The following is a 23,379-nucleotide window of genomic DNA, read 5'->3' as shown; positions in this document are numbered from 1 at the left end:
GTTCTCCTCCCTGGTTTGGAAGGAATTCTGCAAAGCCAGCTTTGTCTTCAGGGTTACCATCCACAAACCAAGGACTAAATCAATCTCTAGAATCAGCCCTTCACTGCGTTGCCGCACGCAACCCCCACCTCCTGGAGCTCATTCCTTCCACGGATCGAGTACTCCCTCACCAGCTCCGCCACCGGTCTATCGCCGTTCATGGCCTGCTACGGTTTCCAACCTCTGTTGTTTAAGGAACAGGAGCATGCGGTGGCGGTTCCTGGGGTGAGGGATCACCTGAAAAGGGTCAGGTCCGTGCGGAAGGACATCAGGGCGGCTTTAGGCCGATCGGCGTAGAGGAATAAACGGCTCGCAGACCTTCGTCGTTCCCCTGCACCCGAGTACAAGGTGGGTCAGTTCATTTGGCTTTCCTCCCGTGACGTCCCACTCCAAACAGAATCCCGCAAACTCACTCCGCGCTTTATCGGTCCGTTTCCCATCACTGAAGTAATTAATCCCATGTACGTTCAACTCCAACTCCCGCAGTCTCTTAAAATTCATCCGACCTTCCACGTGTCATTGCTTAAACCTGTCTCCACCTCCAACACCCCTCTGACATTACCCCACAATGCACTGCACACACCCTGGCAGTCTTTATTCACCCCATCTTTGGAACACACACACACACACACACACACAATTACCAGGTTAAACATTATTTTCATGTCACTTCGTATTTTAACAAGTACATTGGACCAATCCTTAAAATAAAATGTGTGCATACAAGTTGAAGCTGCCATATCTCCCTCTTTAACGAAATGATATTACTCTACTGCAGTCCAAAAGAAGTTAAAAGACATTTTGTTGTTTGATAAATCCATTTTAATGGAAAATGTAAAACCCCATTTGAACTTCATTTTACAAATCACTTTAACACACTTTAAAATTTTTAAATTGAAGCAAGACACGTTTTATAAAAATACCTCAGTCAATGAATATATGTATATATTTACATTTTATAGTTATTTTTTTGAATTATTATTTTATCTTTTAACTTCAGAAGTTCAACAGAGCAAATCTCAATAAAATGAAAATGAATTATTTTATTAAATAAATTACATCTCTTTTTGTAAATGTCTGTTTTACAGGGAATACTTTATAAAATGCAAGTGTATGAGCAATTATTTTTTTTCTATACATAATACAACTTTAGACAGTTTTTACAACAGTTTGGCAGTTCATCTTAAAAAAATGTATTTATGGCATGAGGACATCAGTATTTCCCAAAGTTACAGGCATTAGCTGGTGCATGTGTGTGTCCTCCATCACAGTAGAACCGTATAACAACTGAAAACCACTTAGAGCAAAACAAAGGGGGGAAAAGGGAAACAACTGTACAGTCACATTTACATAATTGCTTTTTTTGTCTCATTAACATCACATTTACATAAAGCTATCAAATAAATACATCTTCACAGAGAAAAACAAAGTGACAGAACAAACAAGGAGCCTGCTGACTCATGCAGCTAATGGTTTTTTGCTTTGTGTTACCCCCCACCATCAGAAATGACGGTCCTGAAACTGTTTGCTGCTGGTGATGTTGTAATCAGCAAAAAAGAAAAAAGAAAATCCAATCAGTCCAAGACGTACTGTATTGGCTCTTGCTGCAGATTTAACCTGTGGTTCAACAGTTCAGGACACAGCTCCGCCAGTCTGGCCTGCTGCCCAAATCAGCACTTCTGCTCACGTGAGAGTCCCACTTAAGAAGTCAGTGGCTACGATAAGGCTCCCGAGCAGCACACTGCCCTCCCTTTTCCATCATTCGGTTTTTCCTGTGTTCATAATCAATGCAACAGTACAGTGAGTGGCAGGTTTAATCCGTCTGTCCAGTAGGCCCGCCTCTTTTTTTGAGCATCGCCTCTGGGCACGCAATGGTTCCAGGGGTAGGTGTGGGTTTGCCTTTTGCCAGCCACTTAAAATGCTAGCCGAACGCAGAGTCGACCGGATCACCTAAGTTGCTCGACTCCGAACGTCTCCTCCTGCAATCGCGGGACTCTGTCCTCCTCACGGGAAGAGCGGACTGTTGCTGGGACGTGTGCACAAGGCAGAGGTGCTGTTACGAGTTCTCACCCTCCTCCTCCTCCTCAGAAATGCTCCTTTTCAAGGAGCTCACGGCCTCTTTTGCACAGTGGTACAGGATGTTTTTCACCTGTGAGGAAGAGTAAGGAGTATTTGATTAATCCTGTCGACAATTCCAAGTCTTAGAGCAGTTAGATGGAAAACAAATACGCTCCTCCCCCCCCCCCCCCCCATTGTTCTGCCAGGTATTTGACAAGGGCGGTATTTCCTCATATATTGTATAGTAGTGTAGCATATATTAACTGCACAGTGTACCAACTGTCTATAAATTGTGAACAGCGTGCATAACACATAGGTTATAGGGGAAAATGAAAAAAACTTTGCCGCCATCTCGAGGTTATGAAAAAGCTGTACACTTTCATTACAATATCCCACCGCCACCTAGAGGTTATGAAAAAGGGGCAGCCTACACTTTCATTCCAATATGACAGGGGTACGTATGACTGCATATATGTACAGGTGTGCTCATAAGTTTACATACCCCGGCAGAATTTGTGAAACACTGTTTTTTTTTGAAAATACCATTGATGACTGAACAACAACCACCATTCATTTCTTTATGGTTATGTTTTGTTGACGGATATTGCTTTTTCTGCAATGCTTGACCGTTGAATTTGAATCCCATTAAAATAAAATTTAATATGTTCCGCCTGGCCCTTGATGTTTTCTTCAAAGAATTGTACACATCTTACAAATTCTGCCTGGGTTATCAAACATATGAGCACGACTGTGTGTTTACATTTACTAAATAAAAGTAGGGCTGTGGATTTCAACATAAGAGCAAGTAAATAAAAAGTATTACGTGTTCCAATAAAGTGCTTAACTTCAGAATAATTATTTGAGAAAACTAACAAAATACAGATGATACTTCATGTTTTGATCATATGGGTAGAAGCAAAATCATGCATTGTAAAAATGCATTATACAGTCCATAGGTAGAAGGGTTTTCCAGAATTTTGAGGTCAACTTTGGGGGTGCATATTATACATGGGTGTGCATTATACACGAGAAATTACAGTTAATGTATTATGTACAGTGCTGAACAAATTTATGACCTCACTATCCAAAGTCAGAATCAGCTTCTTTGGCCAAGTATGCAACAAGTCACGTAAAGAATTTGTCTCAGCAAGCACCCACAATAACGAAATAAACATTTCGGACATGAATTTTTTTTTAAAATAAAAATAACAAATAAACATGAGTATGGAGAGTCTTTGAGCAATCAAAGCGTACCACTAGTGTGGTGATGCAGTTATACCGTCGACAAAATAAAGGTTATAACACCTCTCCCCTAAATTAACAGCACTGGTGTTAACAAAAATCCTTCTTTTTTTATGCTTCTGTAATGGTTAATACAACACTATGTGCAAAAATATAATTATTGTTATCCAACATGAATATTAAACTGTACTGTTCAACAAAAAAACAGCTATAACCTACAGGAGGCAGAGGTCCCTCAACCCTCATTCCGGTCGCAAGACAAAGACAGAGCCCACCACAATATCTTGAGCAAACTAAACTTTTTCATAAAGCAGTTTAAGAAGCAAACTTATTTTTCTCTCTCTGCTCGTGTAACGGCGCTCCCACTGCAGATTCAAACAACACGTAAACTCCAGTTTTGCTATGCAAGCCATGTGCATTGTGGGAAAGAACACTGCAACTTTACCACAACACCTTATGTATCAGATGTGATAGTTAAAGGTTTTGGTTCAGAAAAGAGTGGAACTACTCCCACAAAGCAAAAAAACTCCTTTCAAAAGTATACAAATTAATCTCAAGTACGAATTCAATACACTTACCAATCGCAAAATGGGAACAAGACCTCTCAGCGTCTATTGAAAATGATTACTGGGCACAAATCTGCAGAAATGCATTCTCAATGACAAAAAACAGTCATTTACATCTAATCCAGTTCAAAGTCCTCCATAGATCACACATTACGCAGTATGATATGCATAAAATCAGCTATTCAAAATCAAACATATGCACTCATTGTACTGAAAACGCTCCAGACACGTATTTTGACGCTCTTTGGCATTGTACGCATGTACAACGCTGTAGGATTCCAATTTATCGTAATCTTTGTCATTTGGGTGATTAAAAGGTGTAGAGCTTCCAAATAAACATGCTCACCCAATACTTGTGTGTGTATATAAAAAAAAAACAATATTGTTTAACTGGAAAGATAAAAAGCTATCAACATTAACCAATGGTAAAATCTTGTCATCGAGCATACAACTGGTGGTGGTGGTGGTGGTGTGGGCGGGGGGCGTGGGTGGACTGGCACGAGGCATGATGAGGCAGACCCCGGGCCGGGTGCTGGCACATCTGGTCTAGGGACTTGTTGCCCCCCTTCTTTGCCCTGCCAGTCTTCCAGTTTTAATGCATCATATAGCCGTCAGCGGGGGCAGTGTCGGACTGGGGAGGACACTCGGCCAGGTGCTCCGGCACTCCGACCTGCTCTCTGGCCCGCCATGCCTTTTACCCCGCAGATTTTTTTAATGCACCACATACATTTGCACATCCTTTTTGGGCGCTGGTTGGCCTGGGTAGGGGTGACGGTTGCGGGTCATCATTCCCCCGCGACCACCGGTCTCCCCAATTTTAATGCACGACACCCCACCACACACGATCACGATAGAGGAATAACGGTTGCCAGTCGGGGACCTGGTAACCACAGTAAAAGGGTGGGTGGTGGGTTTTCACATTTCTCTTGACTTGACTCCTGGGGTGCACCCCACCTCGAGCCCGGAGTCAGCTGCGATAGGCTCCAGCACGCCCGCGACCCTAGTGAGCATAAGCGGTACGGATGATAAATGAATGAAGGAATATATACAGCGGCTGAAATAAGTATTTAACACGTCACCATTTTTCTCACTAACTTCCAAAGGTGCTGTTGACATGAAATTTTCACCAGATGTTGGGAACCACCCAAGTAATCCATACATTCAAAGAAAGTAGAACAAACTACTTGAGTAAGTGTAAGAAAGTACTCAATGAAAAAACTTCAGATTTTTTTTATTTTTCATTTTTTATAAATCAGAGCATGAACATAAAACAAAATAAAAAAAAAAAATAATATCTGGGAATCGACACACACCTGCCACCATTTCAATTTTTAAATGCCCAAAAACCAACAATATGTGCATTGGTCCCTACAGAAATATTATTTGCTTTATTCCCTTAAATAACTTCATGAAGACGCTGTTTGCTGACCAGACTTAGTGATTGACTACCATAAGATAGGGCTAATGTTGCTATATCCACTGTCAAAACAAAAAATAGAAACATCTGCAACTTACCGCAGGTTGTTTTCTCAAGTTAAAAGTGGGCTGAAATATCCAAGCTTGGCCAGTCACAATTTAAGAGCTGCATGACAAAGCTGTTGTTTTTTTGAGTCTGTAAAGTAAACACACTCGCGCGGCTGCCCCCCCCCCCCCCCAAATGATTCCTTTTGATTGGCTCGCAAAGGCTACGTATGCGGTCACGTGACTGCCTTGTATCGTCTGATTGATGAATTGGAGTCAAATGACATTAGTGATCACGTTGGCAACGTTGCCCTATGCGACGTTGCCAACGTTGTTTGTTGCCAACAAATACTCAAGTAAAAGTAAAAAGTACAGTGCATATAAAGTACTCTGACAAGTACTGTTACTTGAGTAAACGAAACGGAGTAAATGTAGAGCGTTACTACCCACCTCCGCCAAGGTGTGAGTCAAGACACATCTCATGATGGGTAAGAGGAAAGAGCTGTGTCAAGACCATCGCACTGTAATTGTTGCGAAACATAACGATGGCATTGGTTACAGGCGCCAATCTAAGCTTCTGAATGTTCCAGTGAACACGGTTGGGGACATAAAACGTAAGTGGAAAGCCAATTATACTACCATAAATTTGCCTCAATCAGGTGCTCCTCGCAAGATTTCTGACAGAAGAGTGCAAAGAATAATCAGAAGAGTTGTCCAAAAGCCAAGGACCACCTGTGGAGAGCTTCAAAAAGACCTGGAATTAGCAGGTACTGTTGTCACAAGGAAAACAGTGAGTAATGTACTCCGCCACCATGGCCTATATGCACGCAAGACCCCCATTGCTGAAAAAAAGAAAAAGCATGTCAAAGCTCGTTTACAGTTTGCTGAACAACATTTGGAAAAGCCAGTTAAATACTGGGAGAATATAGTCTGGTCTGATGAGAGCAAAATTGAACGCTGGATGCCATAATGCACACCACGGTTGGAGGGGAAATGGCACTGCAGATCTCCCACAAAACACCATACCAACTGTGAAGTTCGGCGGTGGGAACATGATGGTGTGGGGCTGCTTTTCAGCAAATGGTACTGGTAAACTTCATATTATTGAAGGAAGGATGAATGGGCAAATCTACCGAGAGATTATTGACAAAAATCTGCTGCCATCTACGAGGATGAAAATGAAACGAGGGTGGACATTTCATCAGGATAATGATCCAAAACATACTGTCAAGGAAACTCTCAATTGGTTTCTAAGAAAAAATAAATAAAGCTGCTAGAATGTCCCAGCCAATCACCTGACTTGAATCCAATGGAAAATCTATGGAAAGAACTGAAACTCAAAGTCCATAAAAGAAGCCTACAGAACCTTCAAGATTTGAAGACTGCTTGTGTGGCGGAATGGGCCAAGATCACACCAGAGGAATGCATACGACTAGTTTCTCCATACAGGAGGCGTCTTGAAGCTCTCACTGCAAAAAAAGGCTTTTGTACAAAGTATGAAATAAATACCACTTGGCTTGTTCAATACTTTTACCCTGTGCCATTTCACATTATTACACATAACTTAATTGGAGTTTATTTGTTCCACTTTCTTTGTATGCATGGATTACTTGGGTTGTTCCCAACATCAGGTGAAATTTTGATGTCAATAGCACGTTTGGAACTATTAGCCAGCTGGGTCTCGCGCTAAAAACTCCAAAATATATGTTCTTCCTTTGTGAAGGCTCTTATGTATTTTTGATTGGCTGCTGCATGAGCGACACTGCAACGCTGTACACCGGCAAATCAAATTGCGGCAACAGCAGTGGCCGACCGACGGACACCCATGAAAACCTAGTTGCCGAACTTCCGCACACTGCACGACAGTTAAGTTGGTTTCGGACGCATCTGTCGGTGCGCGGTGGGCTTTGCGAAGACATTGTAATGATCCACTTGTGTATGTACACTGAACAAAAATATAAACGCAACACTTTTGTTTTTGCTCCCATTTTTCGTGAGCTGGAGTGAAAGATCTAAAACGTTTTCTGCACACACAAAAGGCCCCTTCCGTCAAATATTGTTCACAAATCTGTGTTCAAGAGCATTTCTCCTTTGTCAAGAGAATCCATCCCACCTCACAGGGGTGGCATATCAAGATGCTAATTAGCATGATTATTGCACAGGTGTGCAGTTTTGCTTTGTTGTGTGGGTCTTGGGGGGGGGGGGGGGGGGTCAGAAAACCAGTCAGTATCTGGTGTGACCACCATTTGCCTCACGCAGTGCAACACATCACCTTCGCATAGAGTTGATCAGGTTGTTGATTGGAATGTTGAATGTTGGTCCACCCCTCTTCAATGGCGGTGCGAAGTTGCTGGATATTGGCAGGAACTGGAACACGCTGTCGTATATACTGGAGGTCAACATGCTGGATGCGGAGGTCCCGGGCTGGTGCGGTTACACGTGGTCTGCGGTTGTGAGGCCGGTTGGATGTACTGCCAAATTGTCTGAAACGCCTTTGGAGACGGCTTATGGTAGACAAATGAACATTCAATTCAGGGTCAACAGCTCCGGTGGACTTTCCTGCAGTCAGCATGCCAATTGCACGCTCCCTTCAGAACTCGCGACATCTGTGGCATTGTGCTGTGTGATAAAACTGCACGTTTCAGCGCGGCCTTTTATTGTGGCCTAGCCTAAGGCGCACACGTGCAATAATCATGCTGTCTCATCAGCATCTTGATATGCCACACCTGTGAGGTGGGATGGATTATCTCCACAGGGGAAAAATGCTCACTAACACAAACTTTACTCGACTATTTATGGAAAGTTGATATTTTTGTTCAGTGTAGGTGGAAGTGTATTTGAAGTACAGCGTTAATGGAATATCCCAAGGCGGTAAAATATTAACTCGACGTTACACGATGGGGATTTTTGGGGCCGATCAGCGAGTTTAAAAAAAAAACGATAACCGGACACCGATCCGATCACAAGATGGAGGAATGTGTCTATTTAAATGACCTGTTCATTTACTGTCTATACTTGTGTACATAATTGCTCCAAAAATTATATTTACAATAAATAATGTATCTTTGTGCCTCTATTTATGCCAGTGAGGCATAGTGACAAACAGAACAAATGAATGGTCTTCTATTGGATGGCAGAAAGTAAATACGGTCATTAATGTATCCACTTTTGTGACATTTTTGTTTGTTGGAGTGCCGTGAGATTTTTCAATGGTAAAATATGTTCCTTGGCTCCATAAAGGTTGGAAATCACTGCTCTAGCCAGATCGTGTCTTCTAATCAGGTCAAACCAACGTGACAGAAATAACGGGTGCTCACTTACTGTAATTAAATGACTTTATTTCTAATTAAATGACTTCACCCACACCGAAACATTAAAGCATGATTCGACAGAACGGCGGCATGTTGACGTACAACCGCCAGTGCTCGCAGTAGCTTGCTAGGCTACATAACATTTGATTGCCTGCTTGCGAGCCGGATCGTATTCAAAGTACGTGATCGTACCTCAAGCGAGCCTTAAACGAACGTCCTCTCCGGTCCCGACCGCCGGTGACCACCAACACACGTTTCTCCCCATTTTGTTCTTATAATACCGTCGCCGCGCTCCACGGTAACGAGTGCATCCGGTCGCATTTGAGTTGAGAAGATAAAGCCCAATGATCGTAAAAAACAGGATGCGGTGGTATCGGAATACTAGATTTTATTGCAGTATTTATATTTTATTGCAGTGCAATCGTGAAAGAGCAAATTTGTCTTGGCGGCATTACGTGTTGTCCGTCCCACAACGTTGACGTTTTTTTGCTTTTTTCTTTGCTGTTTTTTTTTTTTTTTTTTTTTTTTAAATAACTTTATTGGGCGACAGCTATTTACAGTACTACGTCAAAAGAAACGCGGCAAGGCTAAAAAGAAACCAGCTTTTGGATTCAAATATACTGTGCACGCGGAGTAAATGTCTTTTGCGGAGCCGATCAATGACGTCATTGATGGGATCGGCGAATTATGACATTGAAGCCGATCAGCAAAAAATGCTAAATATCGGCCGATACTGATCAGGCCGATACCATCGGTGTAAACTCTAATATTAACACCAGACAAAATTCTTAAATTTATATTAAACAATCATTTTGATGATCCACTGGATTGTCAAACAGACAAATGACTTCTCCGTCATTGCCAAAACAAGACTCAATGACCTAATGAGGTGATGTGGAGAGTTAGCATTTAAAGCTGTGTTTTGCATGTGGCGTATACGTAACTGCATGGTTTTTTTTAATGCATATGCTAACTGGCAAATTTTCACTGGGAAATATGCTATGTTGTAATATTTGTATTTCCTATATTGCAATATTTGTATTTGTACAAAAGGGGGGCAGGACATTTTCAGCTATGCTTCCTCATGTCCCTCCTCGATCATTTTTGTGAGTGGATTATTTCACCGTAGTAAGGGTTTTGTTCTATTGTTGTATTATTGTTTGGTGCCCAAACAAGGTAAATAAACTAACCAACTCACAAATTTGACTGACAGATTACACAATCACCTGCAAGTTTGTCTTCATAGTTGACTTCCTCATGGTTGGGTCTGAGCTGCTGGGTCAAGTGGAAGGAGTTGGCCACATGCTCAGGAGACACAAAGTCATTGATGACCTGAACACAGCTGTGAAGGTTCTGGACCTGAGAGACAAGGTGGGCCAGGAAGTTCCCAATACAGTGAAGTGAGCAAAACAGTTGCTACGGTGTGTTGATTTTGTCGTTGAATTCGTAAACAAAATGGTGTGCGTGTGTGTGTACCTGATGCATAGACCCGGCTGGTATTAGAACGGAGTCTCCCAGGAATTGAACAACGGTCCAACCCTGGACCCCGTGCTCGTCCAATAGCTGCTGCCGCTGCTTCTTGCTCAGGTACCAGCCCTGCTCTCTGATTGGATCCTGGTCCACTGATACATCCAATCCCTGCTCCTTACACAGCTAACGTGGTCATGGTTTGTGGTGTCACCATTAAATGGGGAGAGAAAAGAGGTTGGAATTCTTTAAAAACATATTTATTCCATTTATTATGATGCCCAGTCACTGATGGTGTCGTGGTCTTCTCCAAGTCGGCACTCCCTCTTCCTACGCCTCACCCCTGGGATATTTAACTCGAAACTCACACCTAGAGTAGAGTTGAGTTGAGGCTTCTTTAACCTTCTCCTCGTACCTGTGCTGACAGGCACGCCCCTCCCCCTTCTTTTGTTCCCTTTTTGTCCTCGGGCGCCACCACGTGCGCGAACGCCCGCCGCAACCAAGCCGGCGGCGTTTTTGATCGAAGAAGTCGACCACGCGGCTCCGATCGCTTTCCCAAGCGACGATCGGTCGGCGGGGCCTCAACGAGCAACTGCCGGCATCCCGGACGGTTCCCGAACGCCTCTGACGGACAGAGCTCGGTCCGCCACCAGGTCAACCGGCAGGGAAGATATGAGCGCATCCCAAACGGGACGACAACTTTCCTTTCCTACTACTTTTTATTTTTGCGCATCTGGTTTTTCTTCAACCGAACCTGCTTCTTTCCCGCCTGAGGTCCGGAGGAAGACCACCCCGAAGACCAGCTGATCTACGTTCGTGAGTCGACACTCCAATCCTTACTATGATGTACAACATCAGTGTGTAATAATTGTGGGGAAATGACTAGCTTCATACGAAATCCCAACTTTGCCTTCTCTCGCTCTGACTCAACGCATGAAATGCTCACACGCTCATTTAGTTTAGCCCAGCGTCCACACACGATGTCCTCTTTTCCATTTTCGTACGCCTTCTTTCGTTTACCCTTAGTGTTATGTTCTTGTAGTTTGTCGTTGTAGTTGTGCGTTTCATTAAATACACCCTAAAATTCCACTCGTGGTCGTATTTTGTGTGTGTGTGAACTGGCATTTTTATTCCAAATGCCATCGCGATCCTGAAAGTGACCAAACCACACTTAGGATCCGAACTGCTCCGCGCTGATGTTTTACAGGTGAATCGCAATAAATTACGATTACACACTTGTACAACCTAACTTGTACATGTATTTCTGTAGTTTGATTAAAACTAGCTTCTCTGGGCCCATCTGAGATGCACTGACGCAAAGTGGAAAAGTGTGATGTGGTCTGACGAGTCCACGATTTAAATTGTTTTGGGAAATTAAGGACGTCGTGTCCTCCAGGCCAAAGAGCAAAAGGACCAACTGGATTATCAGGCCAAAGTTCACAAGTCATCATATTTGATAATAAGGAGGCATGTTAGTGTCCATGGTATGCGTAACTTGCATATCTGTATACCATTAATGCTGAAAGGTAAATACAGGTGTTGGAGCAACATGTGCTGCCATCCAAGCAACGTCTTTCGCAGGGATGTCCTTGCTTATTTCAAAAAGACAATGCCAAGCCACATTCTGCGCGCGTAACAACAGCGTGGCTTCGTAGTAAAAGAGTGTGAGTACGAGACTGGCGTGCTTGCAGTCCAGACCTGTCTCCCATTGAAAACGTGTGGCGCATTATGAAGCGCAAAATACGACAACGGAAACCCCGGACTATTGAACAGCTGAAGCTGTACATCGAGCAAGACTGGGAAAGAATTCCACCTACAAACAATTCGTGTCCTCAGTTCCCAAACGTTTATTGAATGTTGTTCAAAGAAAAGGTGATGTAACACAGTGGTAAACATGAGCCTGGCCCAGCTTTTTTGGAACGTGATGCAGGCATCAAAATAAAAATGAGTGAATATTTGAAAAATATTTGTCTCTGTAGTGTATTCAATTGAATATAGATTGAAAAGGATTTGCAAATCATTGTATTCTGTTTTGATTTATGTTTCACACAACATCCCAACTTCAATGAAACTGGGGTTCGTAGATTCACTACACGGAGTAAACTATTTTATGTTATTTTTATTATTCTAGCTTAAAGCTAACGAAACCCCACATTTGACCATCGTCTTTGAGTGAAAATTCACATGTCAAGCAGAACGGTGACTTGGATGGTAATATTGTTTTGCTTTTGTGGCACCTCTAAAAGCGGAACAGCGGTTTCACGCTGTAAACCAGATGAAACGGTGAGCAACGCTATCCCGTCAGTCGGTCATGGGCTCGTATTGTTCAGTGCACGTATGTCAAACTCAGGCCCGGGGGCCAAATTTGTCCCACGATGTAATTATATTTGGCCCGCAAGACCATATCGAATGTGTACTCGAGCTGGCCCGCCAGTATATAGCACATGCGCCATTAATATTACAAATCCCAGAATGCTTTGTGAGTGTGTTGTCCCATCAGTGAGGTTTGGATTTTTATTGAAGGACATTCTTATTTTTTGGGGTTGTTTTGTTGTTGGCCTTTGAAAAAAGATTGAGATCAAAAAGAAAGGTCGTTGGAGACATGAAGAATTCCTGTTATCTATTTAAATACAAAACAACAAACAAATACCACTGAGGTCTTCAATCGCAAATTTGATTTCTCATGTTTCTAATATTCCAGACTCAGTGTTTCAGCAAAATTTAAGTTTGTCGTCAAAGATAAACTTAACCCTACATTTCTGCAGAAAAGGGAAACATGCACATCGCAGTGATTTTTCATTCAATACGGAGTTTGGCCCGCGACGTTGTCGCAATTTTCCATTTTGGCCCACCGTGAATTTGAATTTGTCACCCCTGGTTTAGTGGCAGTTTTACATGGCGACCATTAAGTCCGACTTCCAGCCTTAAATGGTGCGTAGCTGCCATCTGCTGGTGGTTGCGTAACGTTGCCTTCCAAGATTGACATTTACAGTGGAGGAAAAAATGGATTTACCGATCCATTTCGATGCAAAATCGAATTATATCGGACTATTCGATGGTATCATCGATTCTTAAAATATTCAATCGTGACCTTCCTAGACATAACGGCATCAGCCGTTCTAGTTCAAGCAAGGCTGTAGCATATTACGAGATATTATGAGCACAGTGGGCTTTGTTATTATCAAATCACACCGGGGTTCATTCAAGACGTTGCAACACGTATTGTATTATTGATCGAATTTTGTTGTTTTAGTTCTGCCGTGTGCATTCGTCAACTAAATTCCATCTCAATGAAAAAGTATCACTCATTGTGCCACATATTTTTATACAATTCAAAGTTGATCAATTAATGAGAAGCCTGTAATTAGATGATGCAGACGCTTTCCGAAAGAGTAGAATATCATGGAAAAGTTGATTTATTTCCATACCTCCATTCAAAAAGTGAAACTTTCATAGATTATAGATTCAGGGTCCACAATTGAAACCATTTCAAGTATTTGTTTATTTTCACATAATTTGGACTTCCAGCTCATAAAACCCACGAAATTAGGAATTTAAAACAAATTTGAATACCATGAAGAAATAAGCTCAAATTCTGCAGGCCATAAATGTTTGAAACTTCATGTCCCCCACTAATCACATCTACTAAATTCAAACGACCTGCGCAGGTTTTCCCAGGTGTCATTAAATTGCTTCCGTTTGGTTCTGCAGACTTGACTGCAGACTTGACAACTGGCCAGAAGACCATCATTGATACCCTCCGTAGGATGGGTAAAGCCACAAACGTTCGTAGCTAAGGAGGCTGGCTGTTCACACAGTGCTGCGTCCAAGCATATCAATGGAAAGTCTAGTGGAAGGACAAAATGTGGCAAGAGAAGATGCACCAAAAAAAAGATGACCATGGGCTTCAGCGGATTATCAAACAGAGAAGATTCAAGAATCCAGCAAAGATCCAGACAGAGTGGAATGATGCGGGAGATACAGCTTCAAAAACCATCACATTCAGACGCATCCGGGAGATGGGCTACAACTGTCGGGTTCCTCGGGTCAAGCCACTTCTGAGCCTGAGCCAACGTAGGAAGCGTCTCAACTGGGCCAAGGAGAAGAAGGAATGGACTGTTGCCCGCTGGTCCGAGGTCCTCTTTTCCAATGAAAGGAAAGTGTGCCTTTCATTTGGGAATCGAGGTCCAAGGGTTTGGAGGAAGATTTGGGGTGCAATGCCCAGTGCAGGTGTTGGTAAACTCCGCTTTCTTAAATCCAAGGTCACCGCAACAGTCTGCCAGAATGTTTTAGACGACTTCACGATTCCTTCTGCAGAGGATCTGTATGGAGATGCAGATTACATCTTCCGTATTTTGATTGATTTAATGTGAGCCTAATTTGGCTGGAGCTGGAAGCTCAAATTATGTCAAAATAAACAAATAAATACTTGCACCTGTCTAAACTGTGGTCCCTGAATCTTTAATCTATGAAAGTTTAACTTTGTGAATGCAATGATGCAAATAAATAAATAAACTCCGTGATATTCGCATTTTTTGCAAAGGGTCTGTCCAATTTTAATTGTGTTCCATGTTAGTTGCATGTTCTACTTCAGTGCTTCATGAATTCAATGTAATGATTTCTTCTTCATGGTGTTTACCTTGTACAAGAACTCCCGGACCTTGTCCATGTCTTTGTTGAGGTAGATGTGCCACAGCGCCCCCGGGGTTTCACTTGAGTCCTTCAGCCTCTTCCGAACCCCCTCATCTAGATTGTCCTCTTCCAGACGCTTTAACACTCCTACAACCACACACATGACAAACGTTATTAATTTAAAAAAATTAAAAAAATATATATATATATTAATCATCATCAATTTAGATCCCATTTTTCGTGAGCTGGACTCATAGATCTAAATTTTCACAAATCTGTCTCAATCTATGTTAGTGAGCATTGCTCCTTTGGAACTGGAACACGCTGTCGTATACGGCGATCCAGAGCATCCCAAACATGCTCGATGGGTGAAGTGTCCGGGGAGTATGCTGGCCATGCAAGAACTGGGATGTTTGCAGCTTCCAGGAATTGTGTACAGATCCTTGCAACACGGGGCCGTGCAGTATCACGCTGCAATATGAAGCGATGGTCGCGGACGAACGGCCGAATAATGGGCATCGGGATCTCGTCACGGTATTGCTGTGCCTTCAAAACGCCATCAATAAAATGCACCTGCGTTCGTTGCGCAGAACCTACGCCCGCCCATAGCCTAACCCCACCGCCACCATGGGCCACTCGATCCGCAACGTTGACATCGGCGTACCGCTCACCCGCACGACGCCACACACGCTGCCTGCCATCTGCCCTGAACAGTGAAAACCGGGATTCATCCGTGAAGAGAACACCTCTCCGACGCGCCAGACTCCATCGAATGTGCTCGGTCGTCCACTCGGCATGCAGATGAGCTATATATAATACGAGGAGTAAATGTCTTTTGCGGAGCCGATCAATGACGTCATTGATCGGATCGGCGAATTACGACATTAAAGCCGATCGGCATAAAATGCTAAATATCGGACGATACCGATAAGCCTGATAAAATTGGTGTCAAGTCTAGCAATAATCATGCTGTCTCATCAGCATCTTGATATGCCACACCTGTGAGGTGGGATGGATTATCAGGATTACCAGTAAATACTTGCTTCCTATAAAAAGTAAAGCGTCCCAAATAATCAAAAGGGTTTGTAATTATTACCAAACAGATATGATGATCATTTTACCGGTTTTGGACAAGACTCCATTTCCTTTGGCCACTCCCACATACACTAGAATAGAGACAACATCTGAGACTTCCACGTGTAGGTTGGCAGTCCCAAAGTCCTGGTCCTGAGATGCAGCCACACCTACAGAAAGATTTAAAAAAAAAAAAAAAGATGAATTAAGTGTTTGGATTGTGTAGGGCAGGGATGTCAAAGTCATTTTTGATGCGCGTCACATAGTAGTAGTTATGATTGCCCTCTTCTGGCCATGTCAGATCTCACATACCCAGGCTCCCTTCTACTAATGGTACTAAGGAAATCCTGACCGGCTCTCCGTTTAAAGGGTTAAAGCGCCCCGTTGTCCTTGCGTATTATTACACGATGGACCGTAAATGCCGACGGGAGCTTGCTTAAACTGGTGTTGAGAAGGATTCAGCCACTTATGAAACGCCAGTCCAGTTTACGTTGGTACTGACGGCATGCTGTTGTGACCGTGAACCCATATTCTGTACATGTCAATTGCCAGATCATATTATTACACGTGCAAATCCTTGCAACATCTCAACGTTATTAAAAGTGAAGAGGATGTGCAATTTGGGTACGGATTTGAGCAAGAAAAATTAAGTAGGCGTCCACATGATTTTATTTAGCGGGCCGCAGAAACCGACGTGGCGGGCCGGATCCGGCCCTTGGCGCCTTAAGTTTGAGAGCTGTGCTGTCGACGAATTACAACTACAAATGCATAGTTAAAGAAAGTCACCACAAATTCCATAGGTACACGACTCATAATAATTTACACTCAGGCTTTACCATAGGCACAGCAGAGTCTCGGTCCCAAATCTGGCCTAACGAAGAACGATGGCAGATGGGAGGCTAAGTTCAGGCTTCCTTCTGGATCGGAGTACTCAGGCAGCGGCAGGTTCTTCATTAGGTCATCATACCTGAGGGAAGGACAAAAATTGGCCTCATTTCTGTTCCCTTACGTCTCTCCATACCGTTCATCGTGAAATGCGTGGCTTTCATTTTGCTGAACATCAATATTGAAGGTGACTGTATGGACCTTGAAGGCATGAGGGCCATGAACTCCTCTCCAGAAGGCCAGTCCTTCAGTCTGTAAACCACATGTTCCCCATCCTTGGACTTGAATCGTTCTTAACAAGTTAGAGGACCTTCGTTAGACGACTTAATTAACAATTGCTATATTGGCCCCGAATGCGCAAGCAACGGTCATTGCGTGAACTCACTGGTAATGTCCTCAAATCCATCCCAGAACTCCTTGATCCCTGAGTTGGTGACCACTTGGTCTTTACAATTGAGAAGGTCTCCTTGATGGTCTGCAAACTCCTGATTGAAAGAGTCTGCTTTCCACAGAGTGGTATTCAGTCGCTTATGGATCCCGGAGACCAACACAGGCTACACAAAACATGCAAATGACGTCAGATATTAAAGCTGATACACGCCAAACCAGTACGGCACTACAACTAATACAAATGACTCATACCTGTCCTAGTTTCCAGCATTCTCTGAAGAGCTTCCAGTTATTCTGGTTGCGGTGATCTTTGAGCCAAAGTAGTCGTCCGCTATTTAGCCAGCAGTGCGGAATGTCCGGATACTGATTGGAGGAATCCTCTGCAATTCCTGTCGTCACAGGCGTTGATTTCTTCTTGTCTGTTTTGACATCTTCAGACGGAACAAGTGCAGCGTTGCCGTTGTTGACGGGGATGACCGGTTCCTGCTTTATTGAAAGCTTTGTGGCGATAGTCTGGCGACTAGCAGGGATTTTGTTTTCGACAACCGATGCAATGATGTCATCGAGGATATTAGGCATGGTCCGGCCACCTTTTCCCGTCTGGGTAAAAAAAAAAAAACGACAAAAAAACAAGCAAGAAACACAAAATTAAACATCCACAGTTCGAGAGGTTAAAGTTCAGTTCTGCTCGAAGCGTTTTGAAATTGAATGTGTGTCTGTACGTCAGATGGTGACAGGTGTGTGAGCGATGTAGCGTTCCTGCGCGTTTTGCAATAAGCCTCCACTTATAGTACATGTTCCCGCATGTTTTTACATGTCCTTGGTCGCATGTAATAGTAAGAATTACCTGTCATGATATGTATGATTAGTTTGGTATTTAAAGAGGATGGATGGATGGATGATTTGCAAATCATTGGATTCTGTTTTGATGTATGTCTCACACAACGTCCCTACTTCATTGGAATTGGGGTTGTAAATGTAACCAACGACATTTCCGAAGTAATCTCCCCAACACTCGCTTCATGCATCAATAATAATAATAATTAAACACTGTCGTCTATATCATATGATATATAATATACCATACATAGTGTACACGTCAGTTGGAAATTCAGGATGCACCTAAAATTCAACTCGAAACTTTTCCAGACAAACTGAATTTAACCTTCTCTAAACTTTTGAACGCACATGTTCGGCTGTTCAGTATTTGAGCACTTTTTTTTTTTTTTTTTTTTTTTGCACAAGACACTATTTCCTAACAAAGAGCTGAATGGCAAATTTCACAACAGGTGTTGGATCCATCAATCGATCGCTACATTTTCCGTATGTATGTCGCAACCAGCCGATGACACCTTTTGACACTCTGAGGTCAGCGGCCACTTCCTTCTGAGGACATCCTGTTTGAAGCCTTGTCGTACCAAAGAACTGTTGATCAACAATTAGGCGTCGTCTTGGTCTCATGATGTCAAAACGTAAACAGCCCGAGGAAGATTGTTCAACTCGAACCGAACCAGGACATTTATTGGTCGATTGACGGCTCTCACGAAAGGCAAATATCCCGAACGTTTTGTGAGTCGCGTACGTACCGGGCAAGCCACAACATTATGACCGGTTGCGCAGTAAAATGATATCAAGTATTCTGTCTTGACTAAATGTAGCAATGCTCAATTTGTAGTGACACTGTCACAGAGGTGAAAATGTTAGGAATAACCCAACGTGACTTACTTACTGAGTGACAGACTGCTTTATGTATTTATTTATTTCTGTTGTTAATAACTGTGCCGCTCCCTCAATTGCCCCGCGGAAACGAACAAGGCTTCAGAATCGAAATCCGTATTGGCCGGGCATTGATGTCATCATCTCAAATATCGGTCGATATCATAAATTCTGTGCACACCTGCGAAGCGGTCGAGTACACTGGTGCAAAGGCGATTCCAGCATCGGTGGAGCCCAGCTTCAACTTTCCTGCAGTGGTGGTGAGCAGATCTCGGAGAGTGGAGCCCTGCTCTGTACTGTTGGCGATCAGCGACGTGGTTTTACATTGCTGCAGAACCTCCAGGCTGTCCCCTTCTATCACAGATTTACCCAGCAACATAGAGTCTTTGTTTTCTGTTTGCAAATGGAGAGATCACAAAAAACGTCACCATTCAGGGGTATCCCAAAACGCCTCATTTATTCGGAAGTCATTTGGGAAAAAAAGAAAACAGGATGGTTTGAATCTTTCTTCTTGCCTTTCTTTTCCTCTCTGGACTTCTGCTCTGCCAGGTCAGCCAGAAAATGCAGAGGTGACTGGGACTCTGGTGGAGTAACCGCGCTTCCTGCATCGCTGCCTGGACTTCTTCCGCCTCCATTGGTCTCGACCTTTGTTCCTCCTTGATCAGAGTTTTGTTGGCAGCGTGGCTCAGCCTTCACTAGTGACAGCTTGTTGCTATGGTTCAGAACATTCTGTAGTACCTGGCAGAGAGAGGTAAGGATCGCAGGTCAAATGATGACTTCCCTCATGATAAAAAGGGCCAATCAAGTGAACTTGGGCCCACGGGTCACCTCGGGTCTGATTCATGAAATGTTTGTCGAAAAACGTCGATTACACATACTGCACATCCGATTGCCACACACTTGTTTATCTCAGCGAAGGATTTCATTTTCTTTTTGAGATAGTAATATGTTTGTTTGGCTTTTTCACGAAAACGTCAAATTCCATTTCTTCAAACTTCCATTTTGCACTCGCATTTGAGGGGGAGTAAACGCGTAATTTAGCGCCCGCTATTTGGGATCTTAGTAAAAGATTGCAATCTCAGGACTGTGAGATCACGCACAACACGCCCAGCGACGGCTTGTGCAATTTGTTAGAGTGAACGTACAATCTGGGATCTTCGTCAATCAGGCCCCTCGCGTCTAGTACGTTTGGTTAGTACGAGTGCTCTGACAATATTCAATGAATCGGGATGGATGCTTGAGATGCTCACCTGTTGTTGTAGCAAAAAGACAAATACAAACACTGTACCTGTGAGACGCCATTGGTTGTCTGTAGCTTGCTGAGGAGGTTCTGTTTGTTGGTGCACGCACATTGCAGTCGGATGTTGTGCTTTTCTCTCAGTGAATGCACGGAGGTCACTAATTCAGTCAGAACTGAGAAATAAATATTTTCTTCATTATAACAACTATAGAATATTATAGGATGACTTTGATTGTGACTTTTCACTTTACAATGACATTATAAGCAGCTCCTTGGTCAAGTGCAGACATGTATGTAAAATATAACAAACTACAACCCCAATTCCAATGAAGTTGGGACGTTGTGTTAAACATAAGTAAAAACAGAATACAATAATTTGCAAATCATGTTCAACCTATATTTAACTGAATAAACTACAAAGACAAGATATTTAATGTTCAAACTGATCAACTTGATTGTTTTTAGCAAATAATCATTAACTTTGAATTGTATGGCTGCAACACGTTCCAAAAAAGCTGGGACAGGTGGCAGAAAAGTTGAGGAATGCTCATCAAACACCTGTTTGGAACATCCCACAGGTGAGCAGGCGAATTGGGAACAAGTGTGTGAGAAAATAGTCCAACAGTTTAAAGACAATGTTCCTCAACGTAAAATTGCAAGGAATTTAGGGATTTCATATCATCATCAAAAGGTTCAGAGAATCTGGAGAAATCACTGCATGTAAGCGGCAAGGCCAAAAACCAACATTGAGTGCCCGTGACCTTCGATAGCTCGGGCGGCACCGCATCGAAAACCGACATCAATGTGTAAAGGATATCCCCACATGGGCTCAGGAACACTTCAGAAAACCAATGTCAGTAAAAACAGTTTGGCGCTACATCCGGAAGTGCAACTTGAAACTCTACTATGCAAAGCAAAAGCCATTCATCAACAGTACCCAGAAACGTCGCCGGCTTCTCTGGGCCCGAGCTCATCTAAGATGGACTGATGCGAAGTGGAAAAGTGTTCTGTGGTCCGACGAGTCCACATTTTAAATTGTTTTTGGAAATTGTGGACGTCGTGCCCTCCAGGCCGAAGAGGAAAATAACCATCCGGACTGTTATGGACGCAAAGCCAGCATCTGTGATGGTATGGGGCTGTGTTAGCGCCAATGCCATGGGTAACTTCCACATCTGTGAAGGCACCATTCATGCTGAAAGGTACATACAGGTTTTGGAGAAACATATGCTGCCATCCAAGCAACGTCTTTTTCATGGACGCCCCTGCTTATTTCAGCAAGACAATGCCAAACCACATTCTGCATGTGTTACAACAGCGTGGCTTCGTAGTAAAAGAGTGCGGGTACTAGACTGGCCTGCCTGCGGTCCAGACCTGTCTCCCGTTGAAAATGTGTGGCGCATTATGAAGCGTAAAATACGACAACGGTGACCCCGGACTGTTGAACAGCTGTACATCAAGTAAGAATAGGAAAGAATTCCACCTACAAAGCTTGAACAATTAGCGTCCTCACTTCCCAAACGTTTATTGAATGTTTTTAAAAGAAAAGGTGGTGTAACACGGTGGTAAACATGACTCTGTCCCAGATGATCCAAACAGGTCTTTGATGAGCATTCCTCAACTTTTTTGCCACCCTGTCCCAGCTTTTTTGGAACGTGTTGCTGCCATTAAATTCTAAGTTCATGATTATGTGCTAAAAACAATAAAGTTTATCAGTTTGAACATGAGCTATCTTGTCTTTGTAGTTTATTCAATGAAATATAGGTTGAACATGATTTGCAAATCATTGTATTCTGTTTTTATTTATGTTAAACACAACGTCCCAACTTCATTGGAATTGGGGTTGTCGAGCTGCGGGCAGCTATGAGCATCAAGGCAATCAAATGAAGGTATTGTCTGAACAGTTCTGTCCAGCTCATATATTTCTGTTCAAATAATCGATCTATACCACTTCTTGCCTTCTATTGTCGCGCTTGTATGATGTCACAAGGTATCAGTTACCGCCCTCCTGTATAATACGAAAAGATGCAGAGTCAAGAGCTGTGCTCGTTACCTGTGCCAGGTATGATCTGTGTTGGCATTAGGTGTTTGTGATCATGAGGCTGGCCTTTCACGCACTTCAGCCAGCCATATAGTTCTTTATCTGAAAACAGATACAGTTCAGAGCAAATACTAACTTATAAAACTAGAAACATGCACACCTAACACAAACATGTCATTCAAAGAGCGAATGTGGGACCCGGGAGACCAAAATATTGCTTGAGCGCTCACCAGGAAGATGTCTGGCAGAAATATATATATATATATATATATATATATATATATATATATATATTTTTTTTTTTTTTTTTTGGTGACGATTGCTCGCAGTTTAGTGACATTAAGCTACCTTCATGCTTTTTTTCCCCTATCGTCAGCATATGAGGTCGCCAACTAGTGTTACCTGGCCAGTGAGATAGGGGTCTAAGTGAGTCCATTTATTTGACCCGTTAAGTGAACGCATTTGGCCTTTCATTTTGCTTGCAACTGTCCAATCATTCAAATATGTACAACTGACCTTTGGAGCTCCTTCTTTCTTTGGCCTTGTAGCAGTCCAGGCAGACAACAAAGCCACATTTCTGACAGACCCAGTGGATGTTGAAGAGTGTTGCCTCACAGGCATCGCACATCTCCCTCACTCCCTTAACCGCACGCTTCCAAACAAGCTTGGCTGAAATGCACACAAAAAGCGGTTAACGCTAAAACTGCAGAAAGAGTTATACAAGATATACAGTTGTCCCTTGCCATATCGCGGTTTGCATTTTGCAGGATCATTGGTTTGCTGATTTATTTATTTATTTATTTATTTTTTTTCAAATCGTACATATCTAATTTGATATCGTTGATTTTTCGCTGTATTGTGGGATTTTGCGATGAACATTTTCCCACACGGACTAATGATACTTACGTAGTAATAAGCGAGCCAGGAGGGTTGAGTGTGGAAAAGACAGACAATGTCCAAAGTTTGAGATCATATCACACTTAAAACTGTCTTATACAACTGTGGTAAAGTTAACATCGCTAGCTAAATTAATACAGCCTACCACTGCTAGTTAAAACTAATTATAATCCCTCCACAGGTGGTCGAAGATAGACACAGCCGCTAGTGCACTTTCATTCGCTTTACTGAACAAACGGTAAATAAAAGAAGCACGAAAAGCACTGTACACTAGCTACACGGCCAGATGTGACGCTTGCCCAGAGCCACTCAACACGCAGGCTAGCTAAATTTAGGTTAACCAGTCAACAGCCAGTCGCCATC

General features: G+C 42.9%; 1 protein-coding gene and 1 long non-coding RNA gene across 2 annotated transcripts in view; both read right to left on the bottom strand.

The window, feature by feature from the left end:
- Positions 1-1,216: 1,216 nt before the first annotated feature.
- Positions 1,217-8,292, bottom strand: LOC133417802 (uncharacterized). The gene is made up of 2 exons (XR_009770402.1): positions 7,639-8,292; positions 1,217-2,188 (listed from the first exon to the last, which is right to left on the bottom strand). It is a non-coding gene; the product is annotated as an uncharacterized LOC133417802 (long non-coding RNA).
- A 52-nt stretch (positions 8,293-8,344) lies between these two features.
- The window catches only part of LOC133417787 (probable JmjC domain-containing histone demethylation protein 2C), a 109,773-nt gene continuing 94,738 nt past the window's right edge, over positions 8,345-23,379 (bottom strand). The window contains 13 exon segments of the mRNA XM_061705892.1: positions 8,345-10,036; positions 10,154-10,330; positions 14,784-14,923; positions 15,898-16,020; positions 16,687-16,817; positions 16,937-17,027; positions 17,121-17,289; positions 17,378-17,725; positions 19,023-19,234; positions 19,357-19,579; positions 20,130-20,254; positions 22,132-22,221; positions 22,636-22,788. Coding sequence (XP_061561876.1) covers positions 9,872-10,036; positions 10,154-10,330; positions 14,784-14,923; positions 15,898-16,020; positions 16,687-16,817; positions 16,937-17,027; positions 17,121-17,289; positions 17,378-17,725; positions 19,023-19,234; positions 19,357-19,579; positions 20,130-20,254; positions 22,132-22,221; positions 22,636-22,788 — 2,147 coding nt within the window. The 3' untranslated portion in view covers positions 8,345-9,871.

This window comes from Phycodurus eques, chromosome 19 (assembly GCF_024500275.1).
Source record: "Phycodurus eques isolate BA_2022a chromosome 19, UOR_Pequ_1.1, whole genome shotgun sequence".
Lineage (NCBI taxonomy): Eukaryota > Metazoa > Chordata > Actinopteri > Syngnathiformes > Syngnathidae > Phycodurus > Phycodurus eques.
The sequence above is the reverse complement of the archived record's forward strand: the minus strand, read 5'-3'. Positions and strand labels throughout refer to the sequence as shown.